Source organism: Populus nigra, chromosome 5, assembly GCF_951802175.1.
Source record: "Populus nigra chromosome 5, ddPopNigr1.1, whole genome shotgun sequence".
Lineage (NCBI taxonomy): Eukaryota > Viridiplantae > Streptophyta > Magnoliopsida > Malpighiales > Salicaceae > Populus > Populus nigra.
The window spans coordinates 19,968,421-19,986,571 of record NC_084856.1 but is presented as its reverse complement, the minus strand read 5'-3'; the positions used below and the strand labels follow the sequence as shown (position 1 = coordinate 19,986,571).

General features: G+C 34.9%; 1 protein-coding gene across 1 annotated transcript; it reads right to left on the bottom strand.

Moving 5' to 3' along the window:
* Window positions 1–1,564: 1,564 nt before the first annotated feature.
* LOC133693694 (uncharacterized) lies at window positions 1,565–12,599 on the bottom strand. The gene is made up of 10 exons (XM_062114966.1): window positions 11,444–12,599; window positions 9,417–11,281; window positions 8,617–9,123; window positions 7,244–7,969; window positions 5,635–6,507; window positions 4,704–5,468; window positions 3,426–4,250; window positions 2,850–3,119; window positions 2,682–2,777; window positions 1,565–2,597 (listed from the first exon to the last, which is right to left on the bottom strand). Exons 1-10 carry the CDS (start codon window positions 12,414–12,416, stop codon window positions 1,743–1,745), a joined length of 7,755 nt encoding a protein of 2,584 aa, XP_061970950.1. The 5' UTR covers window positions 12,417–12,599; the 3' UTR covers window positions 1,565–1,742.
* Between the last annotated feature and the right edge of the window lie 5,552 nt (window positions 12,600–18,151).

Below are 18,151 nucleotides of genomic sequence, written 5' to 3'. Positions count from 1 at the left end.
GTACATGGCAGTAACGGAAGCTTTTAAGGAAGCTATTTGGTTACATGGGTTGATTGAAGATTTGGGAATTGTTCAAGAGCACGTGGATGTCCATTGTGATAGTCAAAGTGCTATTTTTCTTGCAAAGAATCAGGTTCATCATTCCCGCACCAAGCACATCGATGTTCGATTTCATTTTGTTCGAGAAATTGTGGATGAAGAGGATATTCTGCTACAGAAGATTAGTACCGCAGATAATCCAGCTGACATGCTCACAAAATGTGTCTCAGGGATCAAGTTCCAACATTGTTTGCACTTGGTCAACATCTCTCGGTGTTGAGCACCTTCAGGGTGCAGCGCCATACGGCGCGTTAGAGGCAGCATTGATTGATCATGAGGATTGCATGGAAAAATCTTGCCAAGGTGGAGATTTGTAGCAAATTGTCAACATTTGCAATTGTCAATATTTTTCTCAACCACTTTCAACTACCCTCTCCACCATCAACCACCCTCTCTTTTACAACCATTATATTTATGCTTTCCTGTCTCATGTAAACAGATTCAAGACTGAAGACAGAAGATAGAGAGACGAGAGAAGGCATAGAGAGTGCAGTGGTGAGTGCAAGTGAATGCAACTGTGAGAGTAAGTGCAAGTGTAGATTTGAGAGAAACACCGAGTGAAGAGTGAAACACTGGGTTTTGTGGGATTGTACTGGGTTGAGTTGAGTGTTTGTATCATTCCTCCAATAATATACAATCTGCTGCCTCCGTGGACGTACCCGGTTTTGGGGAACCACGTAAATCTGCTTGTTTGTGTTTTATTTGTGTTTGCTTTCGGTCCAATATGCACAACAATTCGAACTGGTAACCTTTAAGAAACAAAATCTAGAATCTGATCAGTTGAGCTACACCCCCTCAGAATTAATGAACTTTACTTTCTCATGTGTTAGTATCATCACCTGCCCAACCCCCTCTCTTCCGAGTAGATTAACAGAGGACTTTTTCATGGATTCACGATTTTCAGAGACGATGAATTACATAGCATTCGCAATTACATGAACAGCAAGTGGTTGCTTCAAGGCCAAAACCCCAGAATGTGATCGAGGGTTTGGAGGAGGAAGTGGTGACACTTGCTTTGACATTTATACAATCGTTCAACTTGACCACTGAATTCTTTGACTCTATAAACCCAAATCTCAAGGTTCAATGGCTATGCGTAGCTGGATCAGCTTAAAGACTGCATGAATAACGTTGCTGAGTTAATTACTCATCCTTTCCAGGGCATCTACTGTATGTACAAGGAGATTAAGAACTCCATTTAGTTCCTTGAAAGATTATTGTTTTCTTTCTTTTTTTTTTAACTACAAATTACGTCATGGTGTTGATCTATAAGTAAACTTTGTTCTTGTTATGAAATTTCTTTTTTTCACTGAGAAAAAAAGACTCACTATAAATTAATCATTCATCTTTTGTCAGAATATGTATGCGTAACAGAGACTTTCGAAAAGAAATACATCCAGCTTAAGTATAAATTAATAACAACCTGAACTTAGTCAAAGGAGTCAACCTTCATTGCTGACAGAAATTGTAGAGCAAAATATGATTTGATTATTAAAGCCTGTTTTAAGGTTTACAAAGGGTGATCGTAACTTAATAAATTTGATTACAAGACAAAGATAGTGATTCAATGTATATGGTTTATGGCAACAAATAATTGCAAAATTAATCACCATCTCGAAAGTAAATACCAACAACTTAACTGCTCAAGCAAATAAGCTTCGAATCTTACCCCAATAATCATTGGAATTGTTGGTTCTATTCTCAGCTTCATTTTGTTGTCTCAAAGCTTCTGGAAGAGCTTTCATGTGCGTTTCTAGTTCAGCTTTCCAACTGATCAGCTGTGTACGGAGATCGTCTGCATCTTCTCGGATGTGAATTTCTTCTTCCGCAATCTCATCAAGTCTCTTTTTCAATGCTTCCCTCTCTGCAGCAAGACTGCTTGCATTGTTGATAAGATCTCCGTAATGGTTCTTGAGGTCAGAAATTCCTTTTTTCTTATCTTCAATGGAACATTTCAGTGCACTTGTCCTATCAATTTGGTGCTCGTACAATGGGTGGTTGGACACTAGACTATCAAAATTGTCAATGTAAGCTTGAATGATTTCTAACTGCAGAGAATTTAGGAGATCGCTTTTCTTTAGATTCTTCATTGTAGCTAGCAACAGGAGGCCATCAGGTGATCTTGCTACTTCCGTCAGGGGTTTCAATAAGATTTTCTTTATCAAATCCATAGAGTAGACATGACTCTCGGGGCTCCCAACATCAGACTCATAAGATTCAGCATGAGTATTTGCGCTTGATTCAGGCTGCGAAGAAGACACGGGACATGGCCTGACCAATTGTTCCATGGTAGCAAATAGAGACTCGATTTCTGTAATTGTTTCTGAAGTTTCTCTCGAGGAAGTGTGAGATGCGAGCTTCTGAGTGGAGGTTTCATTGGTTGAAGATGCAGAAGTTGATGCAACAGATTGTTCTGCACCACTGGGAGGAGATACAAGAACAATGCTTTTTTGCTGACTTGAAGAAGCAGTCATAAATTGGTCTTGTGGCAATTCCTTCTGTAGTAATTTCAGTTTTTCTTTAAGTATCATCTAAGAACAAAAGACGGTGCTTGAATGGTTTAATTTGAAATAGAGAATTACCTCATCAGTTGCTTGAGAATCATTTTGAACTTGCTGAGAGATGGGAGCTTCAATGTCAATGGGAGCTAGGGGACTCTGACCTTGTTCACGATCCTCCTGCGTTCAGGATGTGGCAAGCTTTTCAAAATCGTGTCAGGAACAGTGCAACTAAAAAGAAGAGACAGCTACCTTATCATTCAAGGTTGCCTGGGAATCTTGGTATATTGAGGTCACTTGAGGGCCTGGTTTCATCAATCCATTTCTCATGGCCTGTTCTTTGACAACAAGATTAGTGCTTGTTTCGATGACAGGATGGGAAGCTTTTCCAGCATCTGGATTCTCATTCACGTGCAAATTCTCAGAAGCTGGTCCTTCAGAGACACCATACATTTGATTTTTATGTGCTGCAGTTGTCTCACGGGCTATGCTTGGCAGCCTAGATGAGCTTGGCAATTTGGACTGTGCCATGCCATAACCCAGCAAATGAAATTGAGTTGGAAATGAGTCAACTAAGGAATTATAGGTCACTACACACAGAGGATTTGAATGGATAGAGGAGCTTTTTGTTGACTCCCTATGTGAAGCTGTATCGTTACATTACTTTAGAGTCACAGTATGGTGAAAGCAGTAGAAATTTAACAAGATTATTCGTTAGTTTTTTGTTGGCAGAGTAGCTAGACATTAGTTGCTCATGTTTTCTAGATCCAGGAGAAAAGGAAAACAAAATCTGGACTACGCAACTAAATTTGGCAAAAGAATTCATACCTTCTTCACGAACAAGTAATGTATAGTCAAATTAAGGTCATCCTTCCAGAATCCTGTGCTGTCTCCTTCTGTTAGTTGTACTCTCTCTAGCTTTGGGGTGTTTATGACTCCCCGTGAAAACAATTCCATCTTCGGGCACTGATCTATGAATACTCTCTCCAATGAAGGAAACATGAATGCACAGTTTTGCATGTAGAAGCTTGTGAGGCTTGGTAAGCAGTGAAATGCCAAATTTTCCAATTTATGAAAAACGATCTCATTTTCTGCTTCATTTTCTTCGTTTGCAACAACTACTTCAATCGTTTCACATTCGACTACAGTCATGCTAGTGAGTTGCACAAGATTTTTAGCTGTTGAGGAAGACATCAAACTTGCTAGCCCATTACATTTTGAGACTTCCAAAGTCATCAGGCATCGGAAAGATACCGACATTGGAATTAAAGTTTTCAGTGTGCCACATTCAGATACTCGAAGAATTTCTAGATTTTGGAAAATTTGACATGCCTGCGAGCTTTCTTTTGACAGATGCATGAGTCCCGGCAGCTTAGACAGCTCCAATACTCTTAGCTGAGCAAAGACCTGGTTGCTACTCATCTCTTCAAGCCGGACTATTTCTTTGAAAGAAGCATCACACACGACAAGGCTCTCTAAAATGTAGAATCTCTGAAGGAACCAGGATGGAAAATCAACACAATCAATTGGAAAGCAGACGAGTTCAAGAACCTTTAGTCGGCAGAAGAACTCGTTCCGAAATTGGCCATGCTGTGTCACCTCCATGATAGCATTCCAATCCACTCTCAATTTCTTCAATTCTGGAAATGCAACCTGCAAACCAATCCAGGACATAATAAAGTAGGATTTAGTGTCCCTTTAATGTACAGGATGTTATTGCATAAACTGGCAGGCTCCCACCACCAACCATTACCGTCATTTAATTCAAGTCAACTTGAGTACATTGGAAAAACAAAAGAAGAACTCATGAATATGTTATATTTCATATTCTCCCAGAATGGAAACCTGGATAATTGATTCAGCACCATGGTTAGAAGAGTGAATAATGAAATTATTTTTAGTTGGTTACTGTTCCAGGATTATGAGGTTCAACATCTTACATATATATCTATCCTTTGATGGTTACATCCATTATTTACATTATTCTACCAATGTTTTGCTTTCAGAATGATTTAATATATAACCAGAAAAACAGAGTCACTATAGTATGTCTTAACATCTACAACATGGGGAATTGGTGAAAGAGGCTTGAGTAGACAAACTGACCTTATAGGTGAGAAGTGCAGTGAAATTATAATTGCCTCCCTGACCTTGCCTCTGCTCTTTTCCTTTATCAACTGAATTAGGCTCCGGTTCCTCTATAAGGGAGGAGATGAAGATCTTCATATTTGGACAATCATCTATGCAAATCTCTTCTAACGATGTAAGATTCAGAACACCACTTCCTGAGTAGATATTGGTTAACTCAGGTAAAGACTCGAGAATGATCACTTTCAGTACAGGAAAGATGATTTTATCCATTGCTTCTTCTTCCCCTGCTCTCTCCTTGGTGATGATTTCTTCCATCTTGTCACAGTTTCTTATTACAATCTTCTGGAGATGCACAAGGCTCAATGCCATCGATGGTGTCAATATATTTCTCAAGCTGCTACAGTCATGAACTTCTAGAAAATTAAGGTTTCTGAATTCCAGAATTCCTTGAGGATCTGTGTTACATATATGTCGCAACCTTGGTAAACCAATCAAGTTCAATTCATATAAAAGGGGTAACCAAACCCTCCCTTCCTCTGGACTAATACCTTTCAAATCAAATACCCCTTCTAGTAAATCACAGTTTCTCACTCGCAGTTCCTGCAAATCGTTCATAAACTGTAGCAGAGTGGAAGGTAAAGCATCGAGCGAATAACAGTATTCATCCACCGTGAGTTTTGTTAAATTTCTGAAGAAGTTGAAAGGAAGTTGGCATTGCCATCTCTCTTTCAATTGAGGAAACTCAGAGACCTTTAGCCTCTTTACACCATCAAATCCAACCTGCTCCAATTCAAATTATTGCATTAGTTAAAAAGAAGAAGAAGAAGCTAAATTGCTGAAGCACCTACTCATTCCTAGAAGAAAAGGAAAAATGAATACTTGAATTATTATGAAAGAGGAGCAAGAATCAAGCCATGCTCATAATACAGGAGTTATTGATACATACCATTTCTGTGTATAAGTGTTGTATGGTAATATCAAGATTACCATGCCAATGCACTTTATTCTTAGAATACTTTTTCCAGTGTACTCCCCGCAGCTTTGGCGTGCTTAACACTCCTGGAGAGAAAATTCTCATATTAGGACATTCTTCCACAACCATTTCTTTTAATGATGGAAATCTGAAGGCATAATTTCCAAAGCAGAAGCTTGTGAGATTCTGTAAATCTAGAAGTTCCAAATATTCTAGTTTGCTGAAAATGATCTCATCATCTGCTTCATCTCCTCCCTGTCTTGCCACCACTACTGTCACTTTTTTGCAATGAGCTATGGTCAACTTAACAAGTTGCACAAGACTTTTAGCCGTTGATGATGTAAACAAGTTCAATAATCCAAGGCACGACTGTATATCCAGAGTTGTTAAATTTTGAAAACACACATAAGATGGTGCTAAACTGACCAAACTGTGACAATCCTCTACTTTGAGAGTCTTAAGATTGTGAAGAATGGGAGCTAGCAGGTGGTCTTGCTTCCATATATGTTTTATATCATGAACTGCATGTATTGTTAAATTTTTTAATCGTGCAAGTGCACGTCTCTCTTCACCAACAACTTCTCTGATCGATGGTAGCTTTTTGAATGAACTATGCCCTTTGTACAGGAATAGCTTTTTGAAAGAACTATGTGTCACGGATAGTGTTTCAAGATTCCGTAATCTTTGCAGGAAACCAAATGAGATAGGATCTGATTTAACACCAAAATCGTGTAACTTTAGAACTTTCAATGAGGAATAGCACTCTATTGGAAGTTGGTGATGCCAAATGATTGAAGCAGTTGTGTTCTTGCCACCTAATGACAATTCCTCCAGGTTGGAGATCACCTGCAACACACTCAAACAAAAGCAAAGTGGGAGTTGATATTCTGTCCAAATAAAAGTAATTTCACCTGCATTAATTTACACAATGGGAAAGAGAAAAAAAAGGAAAATTAAGCGTTCACGTACCAATTTAGTATCTAATCAGCAAAAAATGCACTGAAGGGTCTGATCCCATGAGGGACTTGATTCATTTTACCTCTTTTAAGGGTGAAAAGAACCATCTGACATGATATTAGTTATTCCATCTAAACCAAAATTTCTCTATATTTCTTGTAGAAACTTGTTGTAAGTTGAGTTACTAACCAGCAACAAGGAAAAACAAATAAAGTAAAAAAGGGAAGAGAAGTTAGTGCTATGCTATATCATATTTCTATCAACGTTTTACTTGAATTCATTCCAAGTGCATTTGGTGCAGAGTCTAGACTGTTCCGACAATATTCATGGCCATTGGAACAGCCTTTCAATGAGAAGCAGATGTTTGATATTATGCAGCCAATAACTAGGAACATATTGCTTTGCACAGTGAAAGTTTGGAAAAGAAAAGGAAAAGCTTTGTGCAGAGAAACGTTCATTTTTCATATTTTTTTCTCAAATCCAGGAACTGACCCTTAAAGTATCACTTCCAATGAATATGATGGTAATACAATTGAAATATGTTGAGGCATGAAAGTATCACAGGTTTTTGAATACCTCAGAGAAGAAGTGAAAGGAAAACAGAAGGCATAATTTATATTCATACCTTTTCGACGAAGAAGAGAGGTTGTTGAGCTGGGATACCAAGTTGGACTTCCCCTTGAGTTTCTTGAGATTTAAGAAATTTGGAGCCGAATAATGCTACATTGCTGCAATCAGACACCGCCAACCTTTTTAACATGGGAGATTTCCAAGTATGTTTCCCTGGATATAAGTTCCTGAATTCTGGTAATTCTTGAAGTTTCAATGAGGTTAGCAGCGGAAACACAAAACGATGGGCTGCTTCACCATCGTCCACCTTCATAATAATTTCCTCCAGTTTCCCACAATGCTCTATCTTGAGTTTTTCGAGTTGCACAAGTTCTCTAGCTATAGAGAATGGAAACAGATTCTTCAATTCATTACAATCCGAAACCTTTAATGCATGTAGATTTTGGAAGCTGAGTATTCCTTGAGGATCTTTATTCCATATATGCTTCAGTTTGCCTAGTCCAATCAAGGACAAGTCTCTTAACTGAAGGGAACCAGATGCACTAGTTTCTTGAAGGTCAAAGATCTCTTCTACGAAAGGACAATGACGGATATCCAACATCTCTACCATCCGGAATGTTTCTAGCAAAATTGATGGGAAAACCCTCACTAGCCTTTTACAGCTAGAAATTGTTACTGATCGTAGTTGACAAAAGGAATCTTCAGCTAGTTGGTTGTGCCACATCTTTTCCAAGTTCTCTATGTGGGAAATTTTGATTTCAGCTAGGCTAGGGAATGCAACCTGCAAGGTCCATCTGTCTTTGTTAAGCACAATAAACATGCCTGTAATAATATATAGAACATATACGAAAGATCTATATATGAAGAAGGTAAACTATGAAAAAATGGAAACCTGTGAAGACGAACCAAATTTCTTATATCAGTTGATCCTATATATGAATTTGATTTAAGAAAATCAAAACTATGTATTAAATGGAAATCAAATGGATAAGTAGTCACATGGAAAAACAATTGCTGATTAAACCATAAAACTAAGAACCTTTTTTAAAGAAAATTGGGCATCAAATTAAAATGTAAAAGAATAGATAAAAAATGGTCAGTTAAAAGTATTACCCTGCAAAAAATTGTCATCAGTCCTTTTAGACTTCAAAAATTTGACATTTTATTTAACCTTTATGAAGACCGATCACAGGTAAATTAATATAAAAATAACAGAAATTTTGGTTGACTTATTTTAGATTTGCAACACTATCTTGAAATTTTTCCTTAAAATTCATAAAGCTTTATGTTCTTTCATATTCTTTTCAATAGTACTGAAGAGAGGGATTACGACCTCGATCACCTTTCAGAATCTGAAATGATTCGAGCTTTGATATATGAAGTGAAAGAAGGAAGGGCGAAAGAGAGGAGAATAGAAGAAGAGGTCACCTTTTCATCAAAGAGAGGCTGCACGGCATTGTGGTCACTCTCCCTTGAATGCAATTCTCCAGGTTCAATGTCAACTGTCATGTTCGCGCTATCAGGACAGGAGATGAATGTCTTAAATTCAGGGCAATAACAAATGTACAGTTGTTTCAACACTTTACACTTGATCAGCGAGCCAGCACAGAACCATGTGAGTCTTGGAAGATCAGAGAGCTCAACATCTTCCAGTTTATCAAAGCACATCTCGCTCATCATTTCTCCTTCTTCCACTCCTTCTACAGATATTATCTCTTCCATGGACTTGCAATTACGTACAGTAAGATACTTGAGTTGCACAAGACTTTTAACCATGGAAGGAGAAAACAGATATTTCAGGCTGTGGCAATCATCCACATATAATGTCTGTAAATTTTGAACAGGAAATGTATTTTCCCGATGAAGCTGGCCATGCCATATCTTTTCAACGTTGATAGAGACCAATTCCAACTTCTTCAGTTTCGGGATAAGAATCTGCATGTAATATTTTTGTTTTATTAAGGACATTATTCTCAAAGTCAAGGACATGAAATAGTTTCCGTCTATAGGAAGAAGGTATGATGGATTGAAGTATTAAACTGCAAACAATATCATCACTGAAAACTTTGAACAACAGTCATAATTTTATCACTAGAGATTTCTATCAATTGGCAATTGTACGAGCTTTTTTAGTTTCTTATCCACTATTTAAACATCCAACCAATCTAAAAACCTAAATTTATAAAGAAGGTATATTATACATAGTTGAATGAAAACTATGTAGGTACCTTTTCACAGAAAAGCTGGAGAGGATTTCTCGGCTCATCCTCTGAAATTTCTTTAGATTGCAATCCCACGCTAGTTGCCACTGGATTCGGTTGTGCTTGACAGAGTCGAGATGTCTTCTCTCTGGAGCAAAAGTTTTTGAGATGCGGCAAACACCGAAGCGATAGTGAGCTCAATTGATTGAACTCCATCACATCAATTTCTGTACAAGAGTCTTCAAATTCATCACCTTCCTCAGCAACAATCTCTTCCATGGTTAGGCAAAATGAAATATTGATGGTTTGAAGTTGCGAAAGTCCTCGTGCAATGGAGAATGGGAAGAGATGCATCAATTTAACACAGTTCCCCACTTCTATGATTGTTAGTTTCCTGAAAGACTCTGCTGTGAGAATGCCATGGCAAAGTTTCTCCAAGGATACCAAATTGTAGAGAAACAAAGACTCCAACACAGGGAAGACATGAGAAGGAACCTCGCTGCTAGTGTTAATAATATATTGAATATCAGAACTATTGTGGAGATGGAGGTGCCGCAGTTGTAGAAATCCTTCCGTGTCTAGTTCAGAGACGACATTATTAACACCCTTTAGTTCAAGTAAATACAAATCTTGAGTTCTCTTCAACAACATTAGAACACCATGCTCCAAATTACTGGCGCTTGTGTCGAGCCTGAGCTTCAATGTTCTCAAGCTCTGATAAACACCATCCCAATCCCAGACATCTCCAATTAAGATTCTGAATCTTTCTAATCTTTTAGAGAGCATGCCTTTTGACATAACATGAGAATCTAGAACATGTATGTCCACATTTGTCAAGTGAGGCAAATGATCCAACTCAACAAGACTGGCATTGTCCTCCCCTTCAGTAGCCCAATGATGGAAGCTGTTTCCCATACACAATTCTTCTAGCATGGACAAGTTTGAGAAGATATTTGGTGGAATTACGTCAAGTTCAAAACAATCACTCAAATCCAACATTCTCAGCTTAGTCAACTGCCCTATTTGTCTTGGCAAATGCTTGATATTAGATTTGGCAAAGCTGAGAATTTCCAATTTCTTCAGCTTCCCAATGTCAGCTATCTCTCCCAATGAAGATTGATGAAAACACAAAGTTCGAAGGTTTTTAAGGAAATGAAGAGATGAAGGCAAAGACACAAAAGACATGTTAGTCAATACTAAGACTTTCAGTTTGTGCATTCCTCTACATATGTTGCTCCTTATTTCTAGAGAAGGATCCTCACTCCCTACATGTAAAAATGTAAGTTGTGGGTACTCCATCTCTCTAAGAAGCTCGATATTTGAACTTAACCAAATTTCTTTATACTTCTTTAACATATTCTTAGCAGACCATTTTGGTTCAACCTCATCACCCCCAACAAATACGTGGCAGTCTCTAAAAGCAATTGATATAGCAACATCACGCACAGCATCATGCATAGAAAATTGCCAATCGCTATGATTTTCTAGCAACAATCCAGAGGCCTTGAGTTTATGAACCAACGAATGCACTCTGTCTTGTGCTTCTTCAACTGTAACAAAGCCAGAAAACAAGCCCAAACCCATACCATATTTCAACAAGTCGCGAGTGGATGCATTATAACCCATTCGACTACAAAGAAGAAAAGTTGATTTCAACTCCTTACTTTCAAGATGATTATAACTTAGTTCTATAGCCGCATAAACATCTTCCTGCACTCCTGCGAAGTTTCTTGGAGATGGTCTCTTTAGTTCCCGTAATGCATTCTTCCACTGGGACAAGTTCTTGTTCTTCAGAGCTCTTGCAACAGTTACAATGGCCACCGGTAAACCTGCACACTTTTTGGCCACCTCAATTGCCAAGGATTGCAAATCTGGATGTTCAACGTGATCTCCTGTTAAGTAGTAATATAGGTTACTGTTAGCTTTTCTCTGGTTCATGGAAGCAGTTGCTTATACTCACTAGAAAACAAATGATTAACATTTTAGATTTTTGTATTTGCGTGTCTACTAGGTAGTGATATATGGTATTGATAGATGAAAAAAAAATTAATCACCTGCCATCTTTTTGAACAACTCCCACGTTTCTTCTTCAGATAAAGCATTGATGGGAAAGTTCTTTTGAATATCCATTCCACAAGATAAAACATCAAATTCCCTCGATGTTACCAGCATCTTGCATCCTTCGTGTTCATCCTTGAGTGGAATCCCAACTGCTTCTAAATCAAGACTCTTCCACAAATCGTCTAGAATAATAAGAATTTTCTGCTCTTGTTTCAACCTCTGGCGCAATCGACCAGCTCTTCCACATTCACTTTCCTCATCAAATTTTAGACAAAGCTGGTCTGCAATCTGCCCTTGAATGTTCTTGATGTCTGGGGTTTGGGTTATAGTGGCAAACACTACCTGGTTAAATAATTTCTCCTGAATGGCTTGTCTAGCAGCCTCTTTTACTAGCGTTGTCTTCCCCATACCACCCATTCCATACACCCCAACCATGTTCACATCAGCAGTTGTTAAGGCATTCATAATTTCCTTCAAAACGGGTGTTCTTGATGGCATGGCGTCATAACTTCTGAAAGTTATAGCTTCCATCCCTTTTGGAGCAGCTCGACGGGAAACTGTGCTGAAACCATCTCTTTCATCCAGGAGGCTGGCAACAAAGCGTGTTTCCGCCTTTGCTTTCTTGCTACACTGGTATCGTGCCTTGAGATCCGGACACAATCCGATGAACCACTTCTTTCTCGCTCTATCTTCATCTTCCAAAATCTCCCTTTCCACTTTTTCTAAAGCTTCTTCCACAAGAGATAGCCACTTTATAACATCCTCAAGAATTGCTTCCCCATTGTTTCTGGCATCGTCAACTAAATGCTGCACCCTCAGCTGGGCACTTTTCAACTTCTTGACTTCCCTCTTCAGATTTTCAAAGTTGTGATTGTATTTGAAACAATAATTGATCTCACGTGCAATTGGAACAACGGTGTGCTCGGAAAAAACGCCAATGGTGGAAATAATGTTTTCCAGAACCATTCTCTCTCCCGTTTTCCTCTGATTTTCTTCTTATCCTTTCTCTCTTTAGGTCGTAGGTTGGTTACAAAATAACGCAAGAAGTAGGAAATCAAAGGACGAACCTCACTGTTAAATGACAAAGGTCCAAGATGATCTGAGCATGGCAATTGCTTCCCTAATACTGCGAGTGTTGTTAACTACACAAGCTACATCAACAAGATAATAATAAAGATTCCATCAAAAGTACTACTTCTAGCAAATCAGTCAATAAAAATCAGCACTACAAGGAAAAAAGACAAAGAAATAAAGTTAAATATATTTAAATCGATTTTATTTTATTTAGGGATTCTTTTGAATAATAATGATTATTTTGATTATATGTTTAATTTTTTAAGAGATTTTTTATTTATTTTTTATTTTTTTATAAATAAATTATATTTTTTAAAATAAAAAATATTTATTTTCAGATAATGTTTTTGTACAGGCTTGTATATTATTTTTATTTTATTTAATCAATTAAATATGTTTATTTATTTTTATTATTATTTAATTGAATAAAAAAATCTTAATAAATAAAATGTAGCAAACATAATAGGGTAAATATCCTGTCTTGCGAGATTTAATATCTTGATCTATAATTATTTTTTTATTTTTTAAATTTTATTTTTAAGTATTATAAATTATTTTTATTTATTTATTAGCACACATAGTTCTCGGTTTTTATATTACTTATATACATCAATTTTTTATTTACATTTAAATTTTTTAAAGTAAAAACAATACATTAAAAAAACAATATATATAATTGTTTTCATGAAAATAAAAATATATACACCACGGGTTGTTTAAGAAAATTCAATAATGGGTGTGCTACTGTGTAGTGAAAATGATCAGTGATAGAATTCACAACTTAAACGTTGTTTTTTTTTTTGCATCACTCAAAAATAATATTTCTCTTTCTCTCTCTTCTCTTTAAAAATAATTAACAGGGTCAACTTAATTTGAAAAATAAAAAATAATGTAAATTTTAAAATTTTTTAATAAAAATTTTAAAATAAAATTTTTAATAAGATTTATGAAAAACCATATTATATATTTATTAACCAAACACTTACCTATAATTAAGTAAAACATAAACTACATAAAGATATATATATATATATATATATATATATATATAATTAACCGAAAATATCTTAAAAATATTTTTATAACCTTAATAAATTAATTTTTCCCCTAAAAAATCCTTTTTTTTATCAAGAAAAATACTTTAATCAATATTTTAACATGATCTTGCTAATAAATATTCTTTCACTCCTCCATTTATTTTTGATGATTTTCTTCCTTTTCTTTTGAATTTAGAGACTGAAAAAATCGTGGGTTTAAAGTGTGATGAGCTAATGCTGACGTTCCTACAGTACTGACATTGAAGCTCAGCATTCTCGTGGTATGCAGGTGTGTAAAAACAAATTTCCTTCGCTATCTCCCGTTAAAGGTGGGAGGGGAGAATATATATATGGCTATGATGGAATGTGAGAACCTGCGTAGCTGCAATTAGTTGTGACTTGGACTTTTAGATTGTAATAGGATATGAGATTATACGTTTACGATGTTAATATGTTACTTGTAAAGATAGTTTTTATGTAGATTTGATGTATCGATTTATTAATAGTCTTGGTCAATAAAGATAAGAGACAAATAACAATTTCAATCTTCTTAGCTGCTGATTGGGAGTGACATGTTTTTTTGTCTTCATGCTTTTTATTTGTTTGGTTTATGGATTAATTAGTAGATTAAGTTTATACAATAATTTGTGTAGTGTTATGAACTCATAATTTGACCTAAAGTAGTTCGTGATAATAAGGTAATTGTTGTATTTTTTGAGATTGACTTGTTTAGATCTTGCATGTATTATATTGAGTTATCACATACTCAATTTGATTAATGTTGGCCATTAAAGATGGGTAAAAGAAATCTGGGTGTCTTGTCTCTCTAATGTTTTAAAGGTATTTTTCAGAAGTTTTCAACTATACATGCCTTTTAGTTCCTTACTAGTTCCATGCCGCGCGATGCCACGGGTCATATTTTTTTGCATAAAAAAAAATAAGATTTAAAAGTGTTAAGGTCTTTCTGTAAAGCTATACCCAAAAGTCTTGGATTTGGCTGCAACGACTGACCTAATAATAATATTTATAATATTAATAATAACATTAAACTTGCATGACCCAAGTTTAAGTGGGTGTGGCTGCAATACCAGATCTGATAGCCTTGGATGTAGGTCTGGCTGCAAGGTCGTGTCATAAAAGTGTGATAATTAAATAGATTAATTAAAAAAAACAAAGAAAAAAATTAATGAGGAAAAAGTAAAAAATATAAATTAACTGGGTTAACCCTTCAAACCAGGTTAACCCGTCAAACCTGGAATTCGCGTCATGAAAGTTTGATAACTAAATAGAAAAAAAATTAACAGGTTTACCTAGAATTAACTGTGTTAACCCATAAAACCAAGTTAACCCGTCAAGCCAGGATACATGTCATGAAAGTCTGATAATTAAATAGAAAGAAATTTAATATCAATAAACTAAACTAAACAAAAAAAATTAATTAAAATTAAAAAAAAATTCAGGTTAACTTGTCAAATCAGGTTAACCCATCAAACCTAGGATTCGTATAATAAAAGTCTTATAAATAAAAATAAATTTTTATATTAACAAACTAAATTTAATAAAAAAAATTCATTAAGAAAAACAAAAAAAAATTATAAACAAAAAAAAAAGAAGAAAACGGTTAAGTAATATAATATAATATAATATAATATAATATATTAATAATAAGTAAAGTGAAAGGTTTGAGAAAAAAAGATCTTTTAATCAGTAATGTTAGAAGATGTGGGGAAAATTACAGTGTTTTTTCCATGTTTTTAGAATAATAATAAGTAAAGTGAAAGGTGTTAAAAAAAAAAAAACTTTAATCACATATGTATAGGAATCATGAGAAAAGCTACAGTATTTTCTCGTCTTTTTAATTATTCTTTAATAAAGGAATAAAAAAAGGCATCTAGTACAAATTTGGAAATGGCATTAAGTTGAGGTGTCATTTTCACTATTGATATTTCTTAAATATTGACTATGACGAATTCCTGTTGGCCTGTAGTGTTAAAGTGTTGCAATAAGTCAAACATGTTGATTGTGATATTGATATTTGTGCTGACATAATTAAGCAAAGACTTTTTTGGTTTTCTTATTAGAATATGGTTAAAATATTTTTTTTAGTCTTAGAAAAGATTAAAAAAAAAAGTATGTGTTCCTTCACACTAGTTTGTTTTTTAATTCTCAATCTTAATGAGGGTGTTATGGTATTTTAAAGTTGAAAAAAAAATTTTATTCAAAAAAATGTGTGCTACACACCAGCAAATGGATGATACATGAGATGTCATTTGATGGCCAAATATTACACCTTTTATTATGTCATTATAAATGTTACCATGTCCTCTTCCTATTAATGTGACGCGTGGCGGCGGATGATGGATGTTTTAAATTAAATGAGATTAAAAGGATTCATAAAACAACAAGCTATTTGAAGATCAAGATAAATCTCAATAGCAAGATGATCTAGTTGATGATTCATCAATAAGAGGAACAAAGTCTTTTTCAGACATTTATCAGAGGAGAAATGTAGCAGTTTGTGAACCAGATGAAAATGAAAAAGCTCTCATAAACTCTAAATGGCAAAAAACAATGGAGTAGGAGATATCAATAATTCAGAAAAACAGGAATTGGTTGATTGGCCCTAGACAAAAATATCATTGGAGTAAAGTGGGTGTTTAGAACTAAACTAAATGCAGAAAATTCCATCAATAAACATAAGACCATACTGACAATTAAGGGATATGCATAGATATTTGGTGTTGATTATTCAAATACCTTTTCTCCTGTTGTAAGAATGGACACCATCATATTATTATTGCTGTTGCTGCATACAAGTACTGGAAAGTGTTTCAGTTAGATGTTCAATCAATATTCTTAAATAGTGTTTTATAGGAGGAGATTTATGTCGAACAACCAACTGAATTTATCATTCAAGGAAAAGAAGATAAAGTCTACCTACTAAAGAAAGCCCTATATAGATTAAAGCAAGTACTTAAAGCCTGGTATAACAATATTAATGATTATATGCTAAGCTTTGATTTTCAGAAAAACTTATCCAAGGCAAATCTCTATGTAAGGAGGAAGAATAACAGTGATACTCTTATAATATCACTCTATATTAATGACCTTTTAGTCATAGGAAGGAATGGACAATAAATTGAAGAATTCAAGCAGAAGATGATGCAAGCTTTTGAAATGACTGATCTTGGTCTCATGATATATTTTCTTGAAATAGAAATCAAGTAAAGTAAGAATGAAATATTTATCTGCCTGAAGAAGTATGCAAAGGAAATTTTGAAGCAATTTTATATAGAGAATTGAATTGCAAACCAATAGCTACTCTAATGAATTAAAAGGAAAAATTCAGCAAAGAAGATGAAACTAAAAGAGTTGATAAAACTAAACCTGATAAACTCTATGCTACAAGTCTTTTATTTCATTTCATACACTATCCAAGTGAAATGCATTTAAGAGCAGTCAAACAAATTCTTAGATATATCAAAAGAACTGTATGTTTTGGTGTTCGGTTTTAGAGGAGTCAAAACTTAAAGCTGCGTGGTTTTTCTAACAGTAATTAGGGAGGATTTATTGATGATATGAAAAGCACTTCTGGATTCTATTTTAGATTAGGATCAAGAATGTTTTCATGGTCATCAAATAAGCAAGATATTATAGCACAATCCACTTCAGAAACTGAATTTATTGCAGCAACAACAACAATGAATCAAGTATTATGGCTTAAAAAGTTTTTATATGATTTGTACTTGAAGCATAAGGAAATTATAGAAATCTCAATGGATAATTAAGAAGCCATAACAATTTCTCACAATCCATTGTTTCATGGAAAAACCAAACATTTTAATATTAAACTCTATTTTTTACGAGAGGTGCAAACATTAGAAGGTTATGTTAATTTACTGTAAGTATTAAGATTAGCTAGTAGACTTGTTTATAAAACCACTTCCAGTAAGCAAGTTTGAGCTCAAATTTGCAGTTTCTAAAATAAGGAGTGTTGAAGATCGTTTCTAATATATATATATATATATATATATATATATATATATATATATTTGATGTCGTAAGTACTGGACACTATCTATGAATGAGCAATTACTTTCAAGAGGAGGAAAAACATGTAAACTTAAAATCCATCGTATACTTGCATATAAATTGGGATCAAACTTGAGAGAGCTCTTATGAGAGATTCCGTGAACTGTGCTAGATATATATATATATATATATATATATATATATATATATATATATATATATAATCAATTGCAAGGTGAATGAAATACTCTCTCCCTCAATTTCTAATAAACTCTGGAGCAGGAAGCTGAAGCTGCTGCTGCTGCTGAGGATCTACATATGGTGTAAAATGAAAATGACATATCTATATATAAAATCGTGAATGGGTTGGTATGGTGGCAATTAAAAGAAGCTACTACACTCCAGTCTCCATTGCCATTTCTTTATGTGGATAAAACACGCTTTACTCATCTTATTTTATACAACAGTTCAGTCCCTCGACAATGTAAGTTGCCATGCACAACAATCAATTACTGTTTTTTTTTTTTGTCATGATCAACGTAATCCCTTAATTAGCTT